The sequence below is a fragment of the Sus scrofa genome, chromosome 5, assembly GCF_000003025.6.
Source record: "Sus scrofa isolate TJ Tabasco breed Duroc chromosome 5, Sscrofa11.1, whole genome shotgun sequence".
In the NCBI taxonomy this organism is placed as follows: Eukaryota; Metazoa; Chordata; class Mammalia; order Artiodactyla; family Suidae; genus Sus; species Sus scrofa.
Genome location: NC_010447.5, coordinates 17,860,896 through 17,878,749, shown reverse-complemented (window position 1 = coordinate 17,878,749; position 17,854 = coordinate 17,860,896). Strand labels below are relative to the sequence as shown.

At 52.6% G+C, this 17,854-nt stretch overlaps 1 protein-coding gene across 1 annotated transcript; it reads left to right on the top strand.

Moving 5' to 3' along the window:
* On the top strand, window positions 10,353–16,703 carry KRT5 (keratin 5). The gene is made up of 9 exons (XM_003126173.4): window positions 10,353–11,075; window positions 11,647–11,861; window positions 12,828–12,888; window positions 12,999–13,094; window positions 13,694–13,858; window positions 14,187–14,312; window positions 14,547–14,767; window positions 15,546–15,580; window positions 16,036–16,703. Exons 1-9 carry the CDS (start codon window positions 10,506–10,508, stop codon window positions 16,353–16,355), a joined length of 1,809 nt encoding a protein of 602 aa, XP_003126221.1. The 5' UTR covers window positions 10,353–10,505; the 3' UTR covers window positions 16,356–16,703.

The following is a 17,854-nucleotide window of genomic DNA, read 5'->3' as shown; positions in this document are numbered from 1 at the left end:
ACGGACGCTCTGTCAGGTTCTTAACCACTAAGCCACAGCAGGAACTCCCGAGGGTGGACACATTTTTACCAGCTGGCAGAGACTTTTCCCTACAAACCACCATCTTGTCTTTCTTGGCATCACCAGTATGAAGACCCCATGACGGTGGAGGGAGAAACCAAGGTGGACGGAGGCAGCAATAGGTGAAGTTAATTGTCCAGGAAGCAAGCCATTGAGCTGCAGAGAGACCAGTCCCTTCAAAAAGACAGGACAGAGCCTGGCAAGCTGTCTGTGCCCATCCAAAGAGGCCAGGCGAGTGTGGAGTGGACATGGCTTGATAGCTCGTTCTCATCAAATAGGAAACAAAGGCTGGGTCTATTCCAGCCCAAGTTCATTCTGCCCTCAGCCAGCGGGTGAGCACCAGTGCCTTTCTGTCTGCACCAGGCATTGCCCCTACTGAGCCCTGGACAAGGGGATGCCGAGGGGTCGGAGGTCAATATTGAGGGAGGTGGGCTTCGGGACCCAATCCATACTGAGCCCAGTGGACAAAATGCACACAGACCCTGGGGTAGAAAAACACACATCCAGCAGAGAACCCCAGTAGGTGGTGAATGTAGCCAGTTCGTTGTTGTCCACGGACTCTAGGCCAGAGCTTGGAGGTACAGCTTGTGGACTGGACAAGTAAATGAGGTAACAGGTGAGCCTGGCAAGTGGGCAGATTTTGGAGGGGAGCTGTGAGGAGCAGACTTGAGGAAGAGGGAGGGGCAGGCAGGGCTGGGTGGAGGAGGCAAGGGAGACGTCTTGACGCTGGTGTGTTGGGGGTAACCTGTGGTGGAGGATGCAGAGTAGATTCCCTTGGCCAAAGCAGAATCTGGATAGTGATGGTGTATTTAGTTCCTGTTGCCGCTGTAACACATTACCAAATACACAAATTTGTTATCTCATAGTTCCGGAGATCAGGGTCTGAAATGAGTATCACTGAGCTAAGACCAGGCTGCCGGCAGGGCTGCATGTCTTGGGAGGTTCTAAGGGAGAATCTGTTTCCTTCCCTTTTCCACCTCCAGAGGCTGCCCACGTTTCTTGGCTCATGGCCCCACGTCTCCCTTCCTCAAGAGCGGCAACGGTAGTCATGTTCTCACTCGACATCTCTCTGACCTCCCCTCCTGCCTCCCTCCTCCATATTTAAGGACCTTTGGGGTTACACTGGACTTAGGGAGATAATCTATGATAATGTCCCAACTTTAAGGGGATTCACAAGCTTAATTCTTTTTGCAACCTTAACTTCCCTTTTCCGTAGAATGCCCCATTCATGGGTTCTGGGGATCAGGGCGTGGATATCTCTGGGCGCCATTATTCTTCCCACCATATGTGGTAGGAGAGGTGGTAAGGATGGTGGACCCAGGGGAATGTGGAGGTGAGTTTAAAGCCAATGAGAAGCTACTTCAGGAGTGCCCGTCGTGGCACAGAGGAAACAAATCCGACTAGGAACCATGAGGATGGGGGTTCGATTCCTGGCCTCCATCATTGGGTTGAGGATCCGGCATTGCCGTGAGCTGTGGTGTAGGCCAGCAGCTACAGCTCTGATTAGACCCCTAGCCTGGGAACCTCCATATGCCCCGGGTTCGACCCTTAAAAAAAAAAAGAAAGAAGCTACTTCATGTTCTTGAGCAAAAGAGGGCCAGGCTTCACCTGGGGACTGGGGCTCGCTCCCCCGGGTTCACAGGGTTACGGTGAGATCATTCCCCAGACTCAGAACAATGGGCCCATGTGCTATCTGAGGGATTGCAGACCATAAGGTGTTATTGTTCTCTCCCAAGGGCCTGGTGCCAACCTGCAGGAGGCCATGGCTGGCGCCAGAGTGAGGGGGCCCAGCCCTTCGGGACGCCCAGGTCAGCGGGCAGCTGGAGGATGCCCACGAGTCCAGATGGGTTGTGACATTCTGAGTGAGAGGCATGGAGAGCCTCTGAGTGGTTCCCCAGCTCTGAAGGCTGAGGCTGCCCCTTCTGGGGAGGCCTGGAGGGCAGTGGGTGGGACAAGGCCTTAGGGCAGACTCGGGAACCGGTTGGGACTCCTGGGCTGCTGTGGAGGGAAGCGGGCATAGTGAGGGCAGGGGGAGGCCATCGTGAAAGGCGCTTTTGTTCACTCCTGGACCCACGCCCTGCCTGGGGAGGCGACGGATAAGTGGAGCTCACTCGGGCCTGGAGATCCAGAGAGTTGGGAAGCTCCATCTTGCTGGGGCATCGATGTGTGGATGGCCTGCCTGCTGCCTCCAGAATGTTCTCACGGGTAAAGCTTAGCATTTAGGGGTTGTGGTCTAGTTAGAGAGAGACAAAAGTATGGCAGCCCCATCTCAGAGCTGGTTTGCCAGGGAGCTCACCGATCCACTGACGTGATGTGTTTCTTTGAGGAGGCCTTGATGTGCGGGCTGCTGATGGAGATCACGGGGGTGCTGGGTGTCTCAAGGTCCCCTGGTCACCACCGCTTGTGTCCTGGTTATGAACGAGGGCTCTAGGACCAGCCAGATCTGGGGTCAACTCTCAGGTGTGACACTTACTTCCTGTGTGACCTTAGGTAAGACATATTTCCTTTCTGAGCTTCAGAAAACAGAAATAAAATGCTTTCTTGCCTATGGATACGTGAGTAGCAAATAAGACAATGCAGGTTAAGTCTGAGCACAGAGAAGGCTCCAGTAGCCAAAAGCAGGAATGGAAGAAATCAGGCTCAATATCACCGAAAGAAATGAGGCTGCCTATCTGAATGAAATGGGGTTCATTTCTTTCCTGAGTGGGGCTGCCCTGTGCAAGGAGTTGGTGTCATCCCCACGAGGCCACTGAGTGGCTCGGCCCATCCCACAGGGTCAAAAATGCCAAATGAACCTCAGGCTGGGTCACCCCATTTCATCCTCTCCTGTTTGCAGCCTCTGCTCCTCCAGAGCAACATTCTGTGGGGCCCTGTCTGGGTGTCTTGGCCATAGGGAATTTCGGGGCTGGGAGAGATGAGAGGCTGAAGGACGAGCTGAAGGCTGAACTAAGACCCAGACCACACATGGGATTGTCACACACATCTGGGCCTTCTGGAAGACATGTCCCCAGAGCCACCAGAGCCTTTGCTCAGTGTCTGATGCCAGTGAAGTGGGCAGGAGTGGCGGTAGGTGAAAGCGTGGCAGTAGGCTAGGCTTCACTCCCAGGAACACCTTGTAGGGCGACCCCAATCCGCTGCAGTCTGGCCCCAGGTTCTGACAGTTGAGAGAGGGGAGGGGTCTCCTCAAGGGTCCATCCCCCCGTCTCCACCCAAGGCTAGAGTGTCCTCTCCCCCAGTGTTGCTGGAAGAGGCTGAGAACACTGACTGCCGAGAGGCATCTAAGGCCCTCTGTGTCTGCTCCAGGCTGGCTGGAGACCAGAGCCACTGCTAAGGGCGTCCTATTAGAGGTCAAGTCAGGGTCATGACCACTCGAGTATCAACCACAGTGAAGATGAGGGCTTTTGGAGCCATACTTGCCTGGATTCCTATCAGGGCTCTGCTACTTGCCAGCTACCGAATGTCTCTGAGCCTCAGTTTCCTCATCTGTAAAATAGGGCTACTTAATAATAGGCCCACATCATGGGTTTGTGAGAATTAAATGAATTGATAATTGATAGATCCGGAGCCATCTCTGGAGTGGCTGAGAGAGAGACCGAGATGAAGAAGGGCAGAGACAGATGTAGCACTCAGCTTAACTGCCCCTTAGCACCAGAGCTGGGGAGTGGGGAGGCCTTGGGGCTGGGGTGAGTGAATCCCCTGGCTGGACAAGCAGAGTTGAGGCTGGATAGCCATGGGAACCCAGGGATGGGTGAGTGAAATGAGGAGACTGTTGAAACTGTTTCAGAAAATATGATTATTTTTTGTTTGTTTTTTTAGGGCTGCACCCATGGCACATGGAGGTTCCCAGGCTAGGGGTCAAATTGGAGCTACAGCTGCCGGCCTTCACCATAGCCACAGCAATGCCGGATCCGAGCTTTGTCTGCTATCTACACCACAGCTCACGGCAATGCTGGCTCCTCTACCCACTGAGCGAGGCCGGGGATTGAACTTGCATCCTCATGGATAGTAGTTGGATTTGTCTCCGATGCACCACAACAGGAACTCCCCAGAAGATATGATTTAACTAGAGCCAGCAGAGAGCATGGTAGGGCTCTGAACCCGGCAAACAGAAGGATGTGTGAACTCAGACTCAGTGGGGAGAGGGACCGGACAGAAAGAAGTTTCCATCAGTCTTCTCTTCTGTTCTGTGGTCAGCACCACAGACTGTGCGACTTGGCGGCCTGGCACAGCAAGTCCCTTGGGAAGGGCCCTGGGGCCCTGGAGCTGACTTCGGCTGAGGCTGATCTTGTGCCCTGGAAAGGCCAGGTCAGTGCCAGAAGTTCTCAGGGATCCAGGCAGGAGCAAGGTGGGAAGCAGTAAAATCCCATCAGGAGTTCCCATTGTGGCTCAGCAGGTGAAGAACCTGTCTAGTATCAATAAGGATGCAGGTTTGATCCCTGGCCTCACTTAGTGGGTTAAGGATCTGGTGCTGCCTTGAGCTGTGTTGTAGTTTGTAGATGTGGCTCGGATCCCACATTGCCATGGTTGTGGTGTAGCCTGGCAGCTGCAGCTCTGATTCGATCCCTACCCCAGGAACTTCCATACGCTTCGGGTGTGGCCCTGAAAAGCAATACAAAACAAACCACAACAAAGCACATCAACCATAAGCAGCCACCCCCTGGATACACATCGGCCTACTTGCACACTGGCCTGGGGAAGGGGGTCTCCAAGGGGGGCTGAGACTCGCAGCCTCTAATGACACATGTGTGGGCTGTTGCTGGGGTCCAGGCGAGGCAGTGCAGGGCAGCGGCCAGGCAGAAGGAGAGTGGGGGTGGAATCAGAGTCAGAAGATTCTCAGAGGCAAGTCTGGCCAAGGCTCATCTGGGACGGCTTGTGGGAACTGAGTTTTCCTGAAACCAAGTCAGACAGGATTCCCTAAGCCTGCCTTGGCACCGCCACCCCCTGTCACCAGACAAGTGGTGTGGGTTAACCGGTCCTCAGGCCCTGGGTCTCCGCTTCCCCCACCCCATCCCAGCCTGTCCTGCTCAATGCTGCTTCCCCACTGTGGCCCAGTGCACTGCCCGCCACAATAGCTCATGACATGCATTCTGGGTAAAGAGCAGCTGTAGGTGCACATGTTCCTGTGCCCTTTCTTTTCAAAGATGCCTTTGATGCTGTGTCTGTCTTGGAAAAGCTAACCTGTTTCCATGAGGACAGTGCCTGGTGGTCCCAGCAGACAGGGAGTGAGGCCAGCAGCCTGGGTGCCTATGGGATGCAGAGGAGCTGTGGGCATGTGCAGAGGGTGTGGCTGGCCTGGGAGGCGTCCGCTGGCGTCCGCTGGCGTCCAGGACTGTCCAAAACTCTGGGCGTGTTCCCTGAGACCGGCCCTGGGAGAGATAACTTCTTCAGCCTCCGCACGCCGTCTCTTTGTTTTCTTCCCCTTTGTAGCATCTCTGTCTGTACTGACTCACGCCCCAGTGATGGGAGCTCACCCTCTGGGAGATGGAAACAAGACCCTGTCCCCTGTGCCTTGCCCTTATCTCTGCAGGACATCAAGCAGCCACTCGAAAAGGGTAGCTTCTGTCTCTACCTCTGTCTTGTCATCCCTGGATGCCTTTACTGTGCTGGGGGTAAAACAGAGCAGAAAAAAAAAAAAAAGTGGGGTAGATTAAGAATGTGAAAAGGCTTTCTTACATGACTCTGACCCCATAGGATGGAAGCCTGGTATAGATGACTTGCCTCCCCGCCTCTCCATGGTAGAGAAATCCTGCAAACTCTCAAAGGACCAGGCACAACCACAGCCATATGTAAAGACCAAAGCACATGCCGAGAAAATGGGAAAAGCCCTTCATTGCTCATTTGCGCTTTTAGATTCATAGATGCAGCGTTTGTCGGACAGTGTCTGGCACAGGGTAAATCCTAGATGAGGGTTTATTAAAAGAAAAATAAAACCGCCCTTCATGAGAAAACAGAGCACAGAGGTTTTTGCTGTATATCCTTTTTTAGTCCCTCTGACTAATTAAAGTATTTGTTGACTTCCAGCCCACAGTTTCAATCAACAAGGGGGATTTTCAAAGACTTTGGTATGTCATTGGCAAAACACCCTAACAATGAGGGTAGAACATTCCCTGGACTTGCAGGGACCTGTTGGAGGGAGGCTGAGAGCTCTGTTGTGCGGCTCTCGCGCCACAAGCGCCAATCGCGTGCTCGATCTGAGGGGTGGGGGCCAAGCCTGCTCCCCCCAGCCCCCTGCACGTTGGCTCCATCCTTCCTGCCAATACCAGCCAGCTCAAAATGACAATCGCCTGTCCTGTGCCCCCTCCAATGAGTCCAGGCCCCTTTCCCACTATGTCTCTCAGCACCTGTTAAGGGAAGCTGTACTGAAAGTCTGAGTTTAGTTTCCAGGGTCCCCGTAATTCAAGGGCTGGATTAGGACCAAGACATTGGCCCAGAGTAGGGTCCCGAACTTTTGTGCCTATGCCGTGACCCGTAATTTGTGTGAAGTCCTTGCATAAGAAAATTCAACTCCAAACCCCCCCTACCCACCCTCACCCTGACCCAAATAATGGCAGGGGGGCGCCTTCTCCAAAGCCAGTCCAAAGCCAAGATGGAGTGGTTCCTTCTCATGTGGATATTTGCACTTCTCCCCAGGCCTCTTCTCAGACGTGGGCTCTGAGAGTCCTGGGGGGGCTTGCATTGTCACAGGGCACCTATGGCCAGAGATGGCCATGCGGGGAGGGCAGTGGATCCACTCCCCCCTCCAGAAGGGCCAGGCTCCTCTCTGCCCTTGCAATTCTGAGAACCCAGTTGAGGTCAAAGCTGGGACCCGGAGCTCCTGCTCGCTTTGGGTGGAGACAGGAGAATTCTTCCTTCAATTCCTCCCTGAGGCTAGGGCTTTGTGAGGAGTTGCAGGGCGGGCTCTCGGGCTCCTTCTGCCCTTCCCCATCCTGCTGGATCCGGCTCGGCTCTGAGCTCCCCCGACGAGGAGGCTGCCAACCATCTTCCAGTGAGGTGCGACTCATGCCTCAACTATTGCTCCCCACTTTTTGTGCTGAACATGCATGGGATAGAAGGTTTGCAAATAATAGCACACGGTAGCTTTAAGTGAGGGAGATGACCTTAGGTCTGTTAATTCAATTCAAAACCGTTTGCTGAGGAGTTCCCGTTGTGGCTCAGCAGGTTCAGAAGCCAACTAGTACCCATGAGGATGTGGGTTTGATCCCTGGCCTTGCTCAGTGGGTTAAGGCTCTGGCGTTGCCATGAGCTGTGGTGTAGGTCGCAGTCACGGCTCATATCTGGCATTGCTGTGGCTGTGGCTGTGGTGTGGGCTGGTAGCTGCCCAGGTCCGATTTGACCTCTAGCCTAGGAACTTCCATATGCTGCCGGTGCAGCCCTAAAAAGAAAAAACAAAAACTGTTTGCTGAGCACCTCCAGTGTGCACGGCTGGGCTAAGTGTGCAGTGATGCCAAGGTGAGCCAGACGTGCTTCCTAACCTGTCTGGTTAGGAAGAGTCCTGTCTGGGGAGACCTAGAGGGCAGGTGCAAAACCATCTCCCATTAAAGATGTAAGTCCCATCTTCTTCTATGAAAGGCATGCAGATTGCAATGGGGGTTCCGAGGAGGGAGCCCTGGGCTGGCATCCCAGGATTGGGCTAATCCTTGTCCCATGGACACCTGGACCAACACTACTTCCTGCCTGGTCTTTGATGTGTATGCATATTGAGGAAATGCTGCCCATCCCCACATCACGTGAGGGAGGCCAGGACAGTCGCCCCTGTTCCCCTCTGACACGGAGAGCAGCCGCCGCCACTGCAGCTCCCTCTGCCTTGCACTCGTCTTTTGCTGATGAGGAAAATGTTGCTCAGAGAAGCAAATGAACGTGCCCTGCCAAGCCTGGGTAAGAAGAGCTGGGCAAGCTCTGTGTAATCTCTCTCTTCCTGCCACAGTGAAAATTCCAGGCCTGGGTGGGACTCTCCCACACCGTAGGGGTGCTGGGGCCTGGCCCCCCCTAGGGGAACATGGCCACCGTCTGTAGCTGTCATTGCAGGAGGGGCTGCCCCACTGGCTTGGGGGAGGTTTCCCACAGAGCGAGCTGCTTTTCCTCCAGCAAGGCACCACCTCCCACCCAGCATCTTGGCCACGGTGACTTGCCACCCCCACCTTTTGGTCCCTGGCATCTGGATCTCAGCTTGGCACACTCTGGCCATTCTCAAGCCAGCCAGAATGCATTCCTGTCCCACTGAGTCCTTCTCCTTTCTGGGAGGAGGAGGGATGGGGAGAAAAGAATGTCCCAGTGTCTTAGGAGGGTGGAGCGTCCCCTGGGCAGCGGGGACTAGACTCAGGATGTGTGTGCAGCGGGGACAAACCCTGATGGTGACCTCCTAGTGAAGAGAGGGGACTCATGCTGGGAGTCCCTGACACCGGCTTCAGGCTCAGGTCTGTTCTGTCAGGGACTGAGGGGCCACCCGTCTGTCTCAGGACCCCCGAGACACTCACATCTGCTCCCTGAGAGGCAACAAAGTGTGAAGTCGGCAAACTCAATAAAATTCATCTCTGCACATCTCAGGAATTCTCCAGCTAGGGAGGCAACCAGACCTCGTTGCCTAAGACCTTGTAAGGCTTTTGCTCTGGCCATCGATCTGTCTGCCTGTCTGTCTGCCTGTCTGTCTGGATTTACCTGTCCCCCACTTTTTCATCACAGCAATCAGCTCTCTGATCCCCAGCCACTCTGGGTCATTTTCCTACAGCCGTGGCTTCCTCATGGCCAAGCACAGGCCCTGACTCAAGATTCCCAAGCTGGAGCTGGTCCTCATTCCTTTGCTCTTGAGACTGCAGCCCCTCAGCCCTGAGGCTTCCAACCCATCCCCACCCTATTCCTACCTCCAGCCCCAGCCCAAGGGTGCCACCAACCACCCCAAGCACTGCCTGAGAGTCCTGAGGGGGCAGAGATGTGGTACCACTCGGGTCTGCAGCACCCCGTCCCCCCAAAAAAGAGACCTGATTTAAGACAGACACTTGCTAAAACCCACCCAGATCCCTTCTTCTCCATCTGGTACCAAAGCCCACCCAGACAAGCTCTGCAGAGCGGTCTTACTAAGAGACCGGGTGAGGGACTTCTGGAAACAACTGTGGCAGATTGTTAGACCAGCAGCCTAGTCCCCCAAACCTGCCCCTTCTGGTCTCTTTGCTAGGACGATCCATTCGACTCAGAATTCCTCTTGCATGGCCCTGGCCCAGAAGGAGGATTCAGGCTGGAGCTCAGAGAAAGCACAGCAATTCCCGCTGCTTGGAACGGGGTGGTTCTCCGTTATAACAGGCAGGCCGATTCTCAACATGTTCCTGATGAGATTAGAAGCTCCTGCAGGTATGTGTTTGCGGCAGCCTTCAGCCTGTATCAACAGATACGATGACTCATTTCTTCCCCTAGTGGAACAACTGAGGGCTTGCTGGAACACACCTGGGGGGCTGGCGAGCGGGCAGAGCAGCTCCCCCTGCAGAGAGACGTGACTGCCAGGCGGAGTCTCAGGACTCTGGGGGGCAGGGACTGAGGGTACGGGATGCCTGGCTTTGCTAAACCCCCACAGGGGCCCGCCTGGGGCCAAAGAGCAAGGGAAAAGTTCAGAAATTGCTGAATGAGGAGGGGCTGCGGTGTGGAGGGGGAATAGACCTGCCCCTGCAGAGAGCAAAGTGGAATCAGTGGGGGCTGGGGATGTCCTACATTCTTGGTTTCTGGAGCTTGGGGCTCAGGGAGTCTTTCCAGCCCAAATCTTGCGGGGGAATCTGCCCAGCCAGCTCTGGATTACTGTGCCTGTTCCCAAAAAGGACACTTTGCAGTAAAGGAGAGCAGTTCATTCTCCCCTCAGGCACATAGCTGAGCTCTCAGGCCATGCTTGGCTTTCCAAGGACGGAAATAGCCTCAGCAACCTGTCAACTAAAGGAGTGAGAGGAGGAGATCCCTGGTAGTGGGGGTCTCACTCTGCCCGCCGTTCTTGGGCGGTGTACACAGTGCTGGGAGGCTTGATGACATCCACGGTCCTGTGAGGATCCCTGGGACACTGGGCAAGTGCCCCCTGGCTTCCTGGCACCCTCTGGGATACTCACAGCCCTGGGCCCCTATGATGAAGAGAGAATTGCTGGCAGCCTCTCCAAGTTGCTGCCAAGACGCCAGGGCTGCGAGGCAAGGTTATCCCTACCTGAGCAGAGTCTGCCAGGAAGACTGCCTTTGAGCCCCACACCGCTGCGCAGGTGTGCCGGTGAGCTCACAGCTGCCCCCCAGGCATGCCCAGCCCACTTAATCATTCACAGCTCCACAAACTCTCCCGCCCAGCCCAGGTCTAGAGGATAAAAGGGGGGCTTGTGGCTTCTGGGTGGCAGAGCCGCCTTCTGCGCGTCCCGCCAAGCTCTTTTTCTTCAGCACCTCCAGACCACTAGCGCCTGGTACTCTTGCTCCACCAGGAACAAGCCATCATGTCTCGCCAATCGAGTGTGTCCTTACGCACCGGGGGCAGCCGTAGCTTCAGCGCCGCCTCTGCCATCACCCCGTCTGTCTCTCGCACCAGTTTCACCACTGTGTCTCGGTCTGGGGGTGGCGGTGGCGGCTTTGGCAGGGTCAGCCTTGGGGGTGCTTGTGGAGTTGGAGGCTATGGCAGCCGGAGCCTCTACAACCTGGGGGGTTCCAAGAGGATCTCCATCAGCGCTAGCGGTGGTGGCTTCAGGAACCGATTTGGTGCCGGTGCTGGAGGCGGCTATGGTTTTGGAGGTGGAGCCAGCAGCGGATTTGGTTTTGGCGGTGGAGCAGGTGGTGGCTTTGGGCTCGGTGGCGGTGCTGGCTTTGGAGGCGGCGCTGGCTTTGGAGGTGGCTTCGGTGGCCCTGGCTTCCCCGTCTGCCCCCCTGGAGGCATTCAAGAGGTCACCGTCAACCAGAGTCTCCTGACTCCCCTTAACCTGCAAATCGACCCCACCATCCAGCGGGTGAGGACCGAGGAGCGGGAGCAGATCAAGACCCTCAACAACAAGTTCGCCTCCTTCATCGACAAGGTGAGCCACGATTCTCTGTGAAAAACCATCACAAGTGTGGAGTAATTGTCAGAGAAAGCAGGAAGAGGGGAGACTTCCCGACTTTGTGCAAACATCTTCACAGTTTGCTGTTATGGTTTTCTATTTGTTTCTGAGTCCTGAATTTATGGGCCCCCTTCTTAATTAGAATGGCTGCTAAGGGTCCTACTTCTTCCCCTTCAGTGATGACCCCACAAGGGCTCCTTAATCACTGCCGGGCAGAGAGATGAACTCTGGGCTTCATGTAACGGGGCTGGTTGCATAGAAACGTGGATGAGTTCCTGGGGCAGCTGCCTGCCTACCTTCACAGCCACCCCTGCACTGGGCCACTCTCTGCCCAGCTGCCACCTGTGCCCTGGATAAGTGTCCTGTCCCTTCTATAAGAGTGAGGTTTGATGCCTCACTCTGGACCCCCCCTCGGGGGCCCAGGGCCAGGTGCTGCCCCTGGTTTAGGGGGACAGCATGAGATGGGAGGGAAACTGGGAAAATGCTCATCAAAGCAGGAGATACGAGTTTCTCCATCTTCAAACTCTGCCCCCTCCCCTGTCCCCAGGTGCGGTTCCTGGAGCAGCAGAACAAGGTCCTGGACACCAAGTGGACCCTGCTGCAGGAGCAGGGCACCAAGACTGTCAGGCAGAACCTGGAGCCTTTGTTCGAGCAGTACATCAACAACCTCAGGAGACAGCTGGACAGCATCCTGGGAGAGAGAGGCCGCCTGGACTCAGAGCTGAGGAACATGCAGGACCTGGTGGAGGACTTCAAGAACAAGTGAGCTGGGGTGGAGTGGAGACTGGGGCGGATCTTGGCACGAGATCTACTTTATAACCCAACTACTGTTTATGCCTCCACCATGGGCTGAAAATATATACCTTTCATAGACACTAAAGTACTAAAAGAAAAAGCCCAGGTTCATTTTTTAATAATTCAATGTATTTTATGTTATTTACAGTTGTCCAACCATCACCACAACCTCATTTCAGAACATTTCCTTCTTTAGAAAGCTCTAGCCACTAGCTCAGTCCCTCTGCAAGACACTTCACCTCCAGCCAGAATAATAAGCTCAGAGCCCTTGGTGCCACTTGGTGAAAAAAAAAAAAAAAGCAGTCATGTAATCCTTGATTCAGGGGACTTTCCTCCCTAATACACTCAAAATACATAGCGTGAGCTTTTTGATGGATTTCCCCAAAGCAGGAACTGATGATGTCACCTAGCTTGGTGGTTCAAATAATTTCTTTAGTCCTTATGAAGCAGCAGCTGGGCTGCTAATTTTCTGTCTTTTTGTTTTGTTTTTTTTTTGTCAAAGGCTATGGGAGCTGAAAAGAAGCACTAGAGAAATAACTAGATGTGGGTTATATCACTGAGTTCTAGATTAGTTTCTCAGAAAGGCGAAGGCACTAAAGAGGAAATTATCTAAGACCCCACATAACCATGCCACTTGCTACTTGGTAGCTCCTGCCTGTGAACTTGAGGAGAAATAGCATAGTTTTTCTAAAGGAATGCTCTTGAAAAAACTGAACTATAGCAATCCTTGAATGAGTAGCTGGTAGGCAGTTGCAGAGAAAAGAGTACCATGGTGGGTTGCCCAGGGGCTCAAGCTCCCTGTGTCCCTCCCTCTCTGCTTAGAAGATGTGAGAAGCCCCTTTCATTGGGATTGTGGGCCAACAGTTGACTTTACGCAGTAAAGACCCCAGGCTTCATTCTCTGATAAGCACTTCCCATCCCTTTTACCACCAGGTATGAAGATGAAATCAACAAGCGTACCACAGCCGAGAATGAATTTGTGATGCTGAAGAAGGTGCGTGGGTAGCAGAGAAACTGTCGCCTGTGGTTATGCTCGCTTAAGGCACTGTTCATTTAAGTTTGGGTGGAAGTGGGGTACAGTACCAACCATCCCTGTTTCTGTAGGATGTGGACGCCGCCTACATGAACAAGGTGGAGCTGGAAGCCAAGGTCGATGCACTGATGGATGAGATCAACTTCACGAAGATGTTCTTTGAGGCGGTAAGAAATGCCCCCTATTCAGGACCCAGAGAGAGGGTCTCTGGGATGCCACTAGGGATTAGGATCTCCAGAATTAAGTGACTTTCAGTGGCTCCTAGGCTATGAAGATGTCTCTGTCTTCCCTTCTCCTCTAGTACGATTCACCCCTTATTACTCAATAAAGGCTATTTTTTAAAAAGTTAAATTTAAAGTGAAAGACCTCTTCAACAATCATTTTGCAGAGTGAGGTTTAGAGTGAGTAATTAAAGGCCTGAGTACACCTTTCCTGGCCACCTCCCCTTTCTCGAGTACCACCCCCTCTCTGTTTACTCCCAGCCTGGCAGACCACACAGCTAGAGTCTTTTAAAATAAATTATGACCTGAGAAAATTCGAGTCCGAGAGGTTGCATGGTAGGAATTTCTTAAGTTTCACAGTTGTTAATTAAAAAAAAAAAAAAGATTTGGTAGTGATTTGGACCATTTACTAATTTCTCTAAGTTTTTAAAGTTGGGGGCTATTAGTTTTTTCTCAAGTTGACACAGCACCCTGAGTTGGAGATTTGAACAGACCCGACATTGAATAACACACACTCACATGACTGACTTCCGACCTCCCTGCAGGAGCTGTCCCAGATGCAGACACATGTCTCAGACACATCTGTGGTCCTCTCTATGGACAACAACCGCAACCTGGACCTGGACAGCATCATCGCCGAGGTCAAGGCCCAGTACGAGGACATCGCCAACCGCAGCCGCACGGAAGCCGAGTCCTGGTACCAGACCAAGGTGGGTGCTAGGGTGGATGTGCCCTGAGTGAGGGATGGACCAATGTCTAAGCTTCCAGGCCATGACCAAAGGCTGAGGATGGGGCTCCTGAAACCTGTGAGGCCTCCTGAGATGAGTTAGGGGAACATTTGTGAAGGCATCTGCCACACAAATTCAAGAACCACAAAGCGAATATCACTGAGTTCCAGATTAGTTTCTCAGAAAGGCGAAGTCAGTAAAGAGGAAATTATCTAAGACCCCACATAACCATGGCACTTACTACTTGGTAGCTCCTGCCTGTGAACTTGAGAAAGTATTTCTATCTGTTTCCCTTTTCTGGTGGCATCAGTACGAAGAGCTGCAGCAGACAGCTGGCCGGCATGGTGATGATCTCCGCAACACCAAGCATGAGATCTCTGAAATGAACAGGATGATCCAGAGGCTGAGAGCTGAGATCGACAACGTCAAGAAGCAGGTAGGAAAGAAGGCAGGGAAGGGGCCTCAGCTCTGAAAGGGAGACCGATTTTGTTTTGTTTTGCCGTATCTAAACCCACATGCCTGTACATGCACAGAGCTGGAATAAGAGCCAGCATTTCAAAGTTGCACCATCCACAATGACCAGGACAAATATACTGGAATCTCAGAAAGGGACTCCTTTGAGACCAGCTCAGCCTCTAAGCCATCCCCCCCTCCCTTCCTCCCCCTCTAGTGCGCCAACCTGCAGAATGCCATTGCTGATGCTGAGCAGCGTGGGGAGCTGGCCCTCAAGGACGCCAGGAACAAGCTGGCCGAGCTGGAGGATGCCCTGCAGAAGGCCAAGCAGGACATGGCCCGGCTGCTGAGGGAGTACCAGGAGCTCATGAACACCAAGCTGGCCCTGGACGTGGAGATCGCCACCTACAGGAAGCTGCTGGAGGGCGAGGAGTGCAGGTGGGTGACATGGCTGACATTGTGAACCCAGGATGGCTTCACATTTGATAAAGTAGAGTTTCTTCTCCACTACAGGGTGTAAAACACACACATAGCTGGCTGGTGTCTTGTGCACGATGATTAGCCATCATTACTCCAATGGTCCAATCCAATCCAATCCAATCTGATTCCTCAGTATATAGCTGACCTACACAATGTGACTTCAACTCACTTTTCTGGCTCTGTTCCTGCCACTAATAGTCTAGGATGCTGCCTCTCCTTCGAACCACTAAGCAACTCAGCCAATGTCATCCTCATTCTTCAAGTACTTCTTCCTCCAGGAAGCCTTTCCTGATTACTCCAGCTGAGTTACATTCACTTGCCTTCAGATTCCCAAACTATACTCCATTTTTCTTCAATCTTCTGACACTGCCTACCACCTCCTTCCTGTTGGAAATATTTCTGTCCATACCAAGTCTTCTCACAGAATGTAAGCTCCTACAAGGCAAAAACTGGTTCTTACATATTCATAGCTCCCACAACCTCTTACTCATGCTTTCCGTATAGTGGGTGGAGGACAGTGTGAATTATAACCTTCCTTTGATAACCTGTGTCTTGGTCAAGTCCTCTTCCTTGGGAAATTCCTCCAGAGCACTATCTCTTTCTCGAATTTAAGCAGTTTTTCAGGCTCTTTGCTCAGAGAACAAGCTCTAAACCTGACTATGGGAGATAGCCACATAGACTAATGCTGTCTTTGTGGGGGAGTTTTGAACTCTTATTTCATTTTTTCCCCTTTCAGATTGAGTGGAGAAGGTGTTGGACCAGTCAATATCTGTAAGTAACTTTGAACAAACATCAATTATGTTTGACAATATGGGGTATTTGGTGCCAACTCAGAATTCTGCTGTTTCTAGATAGGAGACACTCCCATCCCCTGAATGGTTATTTAATACACTTAGTGAGAAGCAGTGGGTGGAGGGGAAACAATACAGGTTGAGACAGGAAGCAGTGTGGCTCATGTCTTATCTCCTATGGGGTAGGTCCTATACCTTACATGTCTTGGACCCTGTCCCCCTGCCTTGTCCCTGCCCCCATCCCGTAAGGACGTAGCATTATCAGTTGCCTGCTGTGTTCAGCAACTTTGTTAGGACCTTGACTAAATGACTTTGTTCTTCTGGGCCTCATCTGCTACTCTGTAAAAGGGGCCGGGAAGGGGAATCAAATCAATTAGATGCATAGGATCAACCTCACAGACTGGTCTCACTAAGTTTTCCTTCCTTTCTCTGCAGCGGTCGTCACAAACACCCTCTCCTCTGGCTATGGCGGTGGCAGTGGCTTTGGTGGCGGCCTCGGCGGTGGCCTCGGTGGTGGCCTCGGGGGCGGCCTCGGTGGAGGTCTGGGCGGTGGAATTGGTGGAGGTGGTGGCAGCAGCTACTACTCCAGCAGCAGCAGCGGGGGCGTAGGCCTTGGCGGTGGGCTCAGCGTGGGGGGCGCTGGCTTCAGTTCAAGCAGTGGCCGAAGCCTGGGCTTTGGCAGTGGCGGAGGCAGCAGCTCCAGTGTCAAATTTGTCTCCACCACCTCCTCCTCCCGGAAGAGCTTCAAGAGCTAAGAGCCTCCAGCAAGTCACTGTCTCCCAGCTGCAGCAGCGGCTGGCTATGGCGCTCCCTCTTCTCGGTGGTTGCCCAAGCCAAGTTTTCTCTTTTTTCTGAAGCGTAGTCAATCAAGCCTATTGCAGACCCACGTTCTTTGGTTCCTGGAAGGTGCAGCCCCCACTTTCTAGTCTTCTGTGTCCCGATTCTACGCTCTGCTTCAAATCAGCCTTTGGGTCTCTACAGCCTGCTCTTTGGAGATGAATCCAAAGTTTTCCAGTATCTAAACCATCAAAACAGAGTTCCCGCCCTGATTCCATCTGGTCTGACTACCTCCAGAGTGTGTTCAATAAAATGCTTTTCTATAAGCTGTTGGGCAGAATTGTTTTTTTCAAGATCTACAACCAGCCTAGAGACCCCCTTGTGTCCATCTGTCCAGGTGTGAGTCTTTTGATGATTCACAGGAAGACAGAATGGCCTTGAAGGGAAAGTGGCCATCACGGGTGGTCCAGAGACTCCAGGAGGCCTGACGGGTGGTTGCTAAAACCTCTAGAATGCAGGTGTCTCTGGAGGGCATGATGGGGAGTGTTCCTCATATTACAGTTTGGACAGATTATAGAGCTTTTTGTTGGGGGGGGCATTCAAAGTGGGTCAATTTGCAAGTAACTACATTATGGGCTTAAGCCAAATTTGTAAATGAAGGATATTTGCCGAGAGTTCCTGTTGTAGCTCAGCGGGTAAGGAACAAACCCAACTGGTATCCATGAGGACGTGGGGTTTGATCCCTGGCCCTGCTCAGTGGGTTAAGGATCTGGCATTGCTGTGAGCTATGGTGTAGGTCACAGACGTTGCTCAGATCCCGAGTTGCTATGTCTGTGGTGTAGGCCGGCATCTTTGGCTCCAATTGGACCCCTATCCTGGGAACTTCCATATGCCACAGAGGTGGCCCTGAAAAACAAACAAACAAACAAACAAACAAACAAATAAAAAACAGAACTGTATTGCCTTTAGACCCCTCCCCAAAGGCCTAAAAGATATTGGGCTCCTTCTACTAATGTGGGTACTTAGAGGGTCAATAGCTGATAATTTCTTAACAGAGTCAGGGATGGAGTGTCCCTTGAATTAGCAAATAATTTCAAAATTTTAATGGAGGCGTCTGGAACTTACACTATGTGTGGGACAACGGGCCATTCACTTTCTCTGAGCTCTTCTGTGGGTCTTCCTTGGTCCTGAATGAGTGTGTTCAATCAGTCACTTTGAAGGGGGAGTTCCTCAATGCAATATCATACCCATGCTCCAAGAGAAAGTCAGATTCATTTAAGATCTTGCCTGCAATGATTGTGTGCAGTAGCAGAGCTGACGAGGTACTCCCACGATGTCTGGGTAAAGATAGATTGTACTTCTTCAGAGATGAAAAAAAACCTGAGACAGAGAGTCTCTTCCAATGGGCACTGAACAGAACATTATTAGCCAAATCCACAAGAGCAAAATATTTCCCAGTTGCTGATTGGATAGAGTC

Excerpts from the sequence above, each read along its gene's own strand:
- KRT5 (XM_003126173.4), top strand. The coding sequence starts at position 10,506 with ATGTCTCGCCAATCGAGTGTGTCCTTACGCACCGGGGGCAGCCGTAGC. Across the intron at positions 13,859-14,186 it reads AGTCCTGGTACCAGACCAAG|TACGAAGAGCTGCAGCAGAC; the intron begins GTGGGTGCTAGG and ends TGGTGGCATCAG. Across the intron at positions 14,768-15,545 it reads CTGGAGGGCGAGGAGTGCAG|ATTGAGTGGAGAAGGTGTTG; the intron begins GTGGGTGACATG and ends TTCCCCTTTCAG.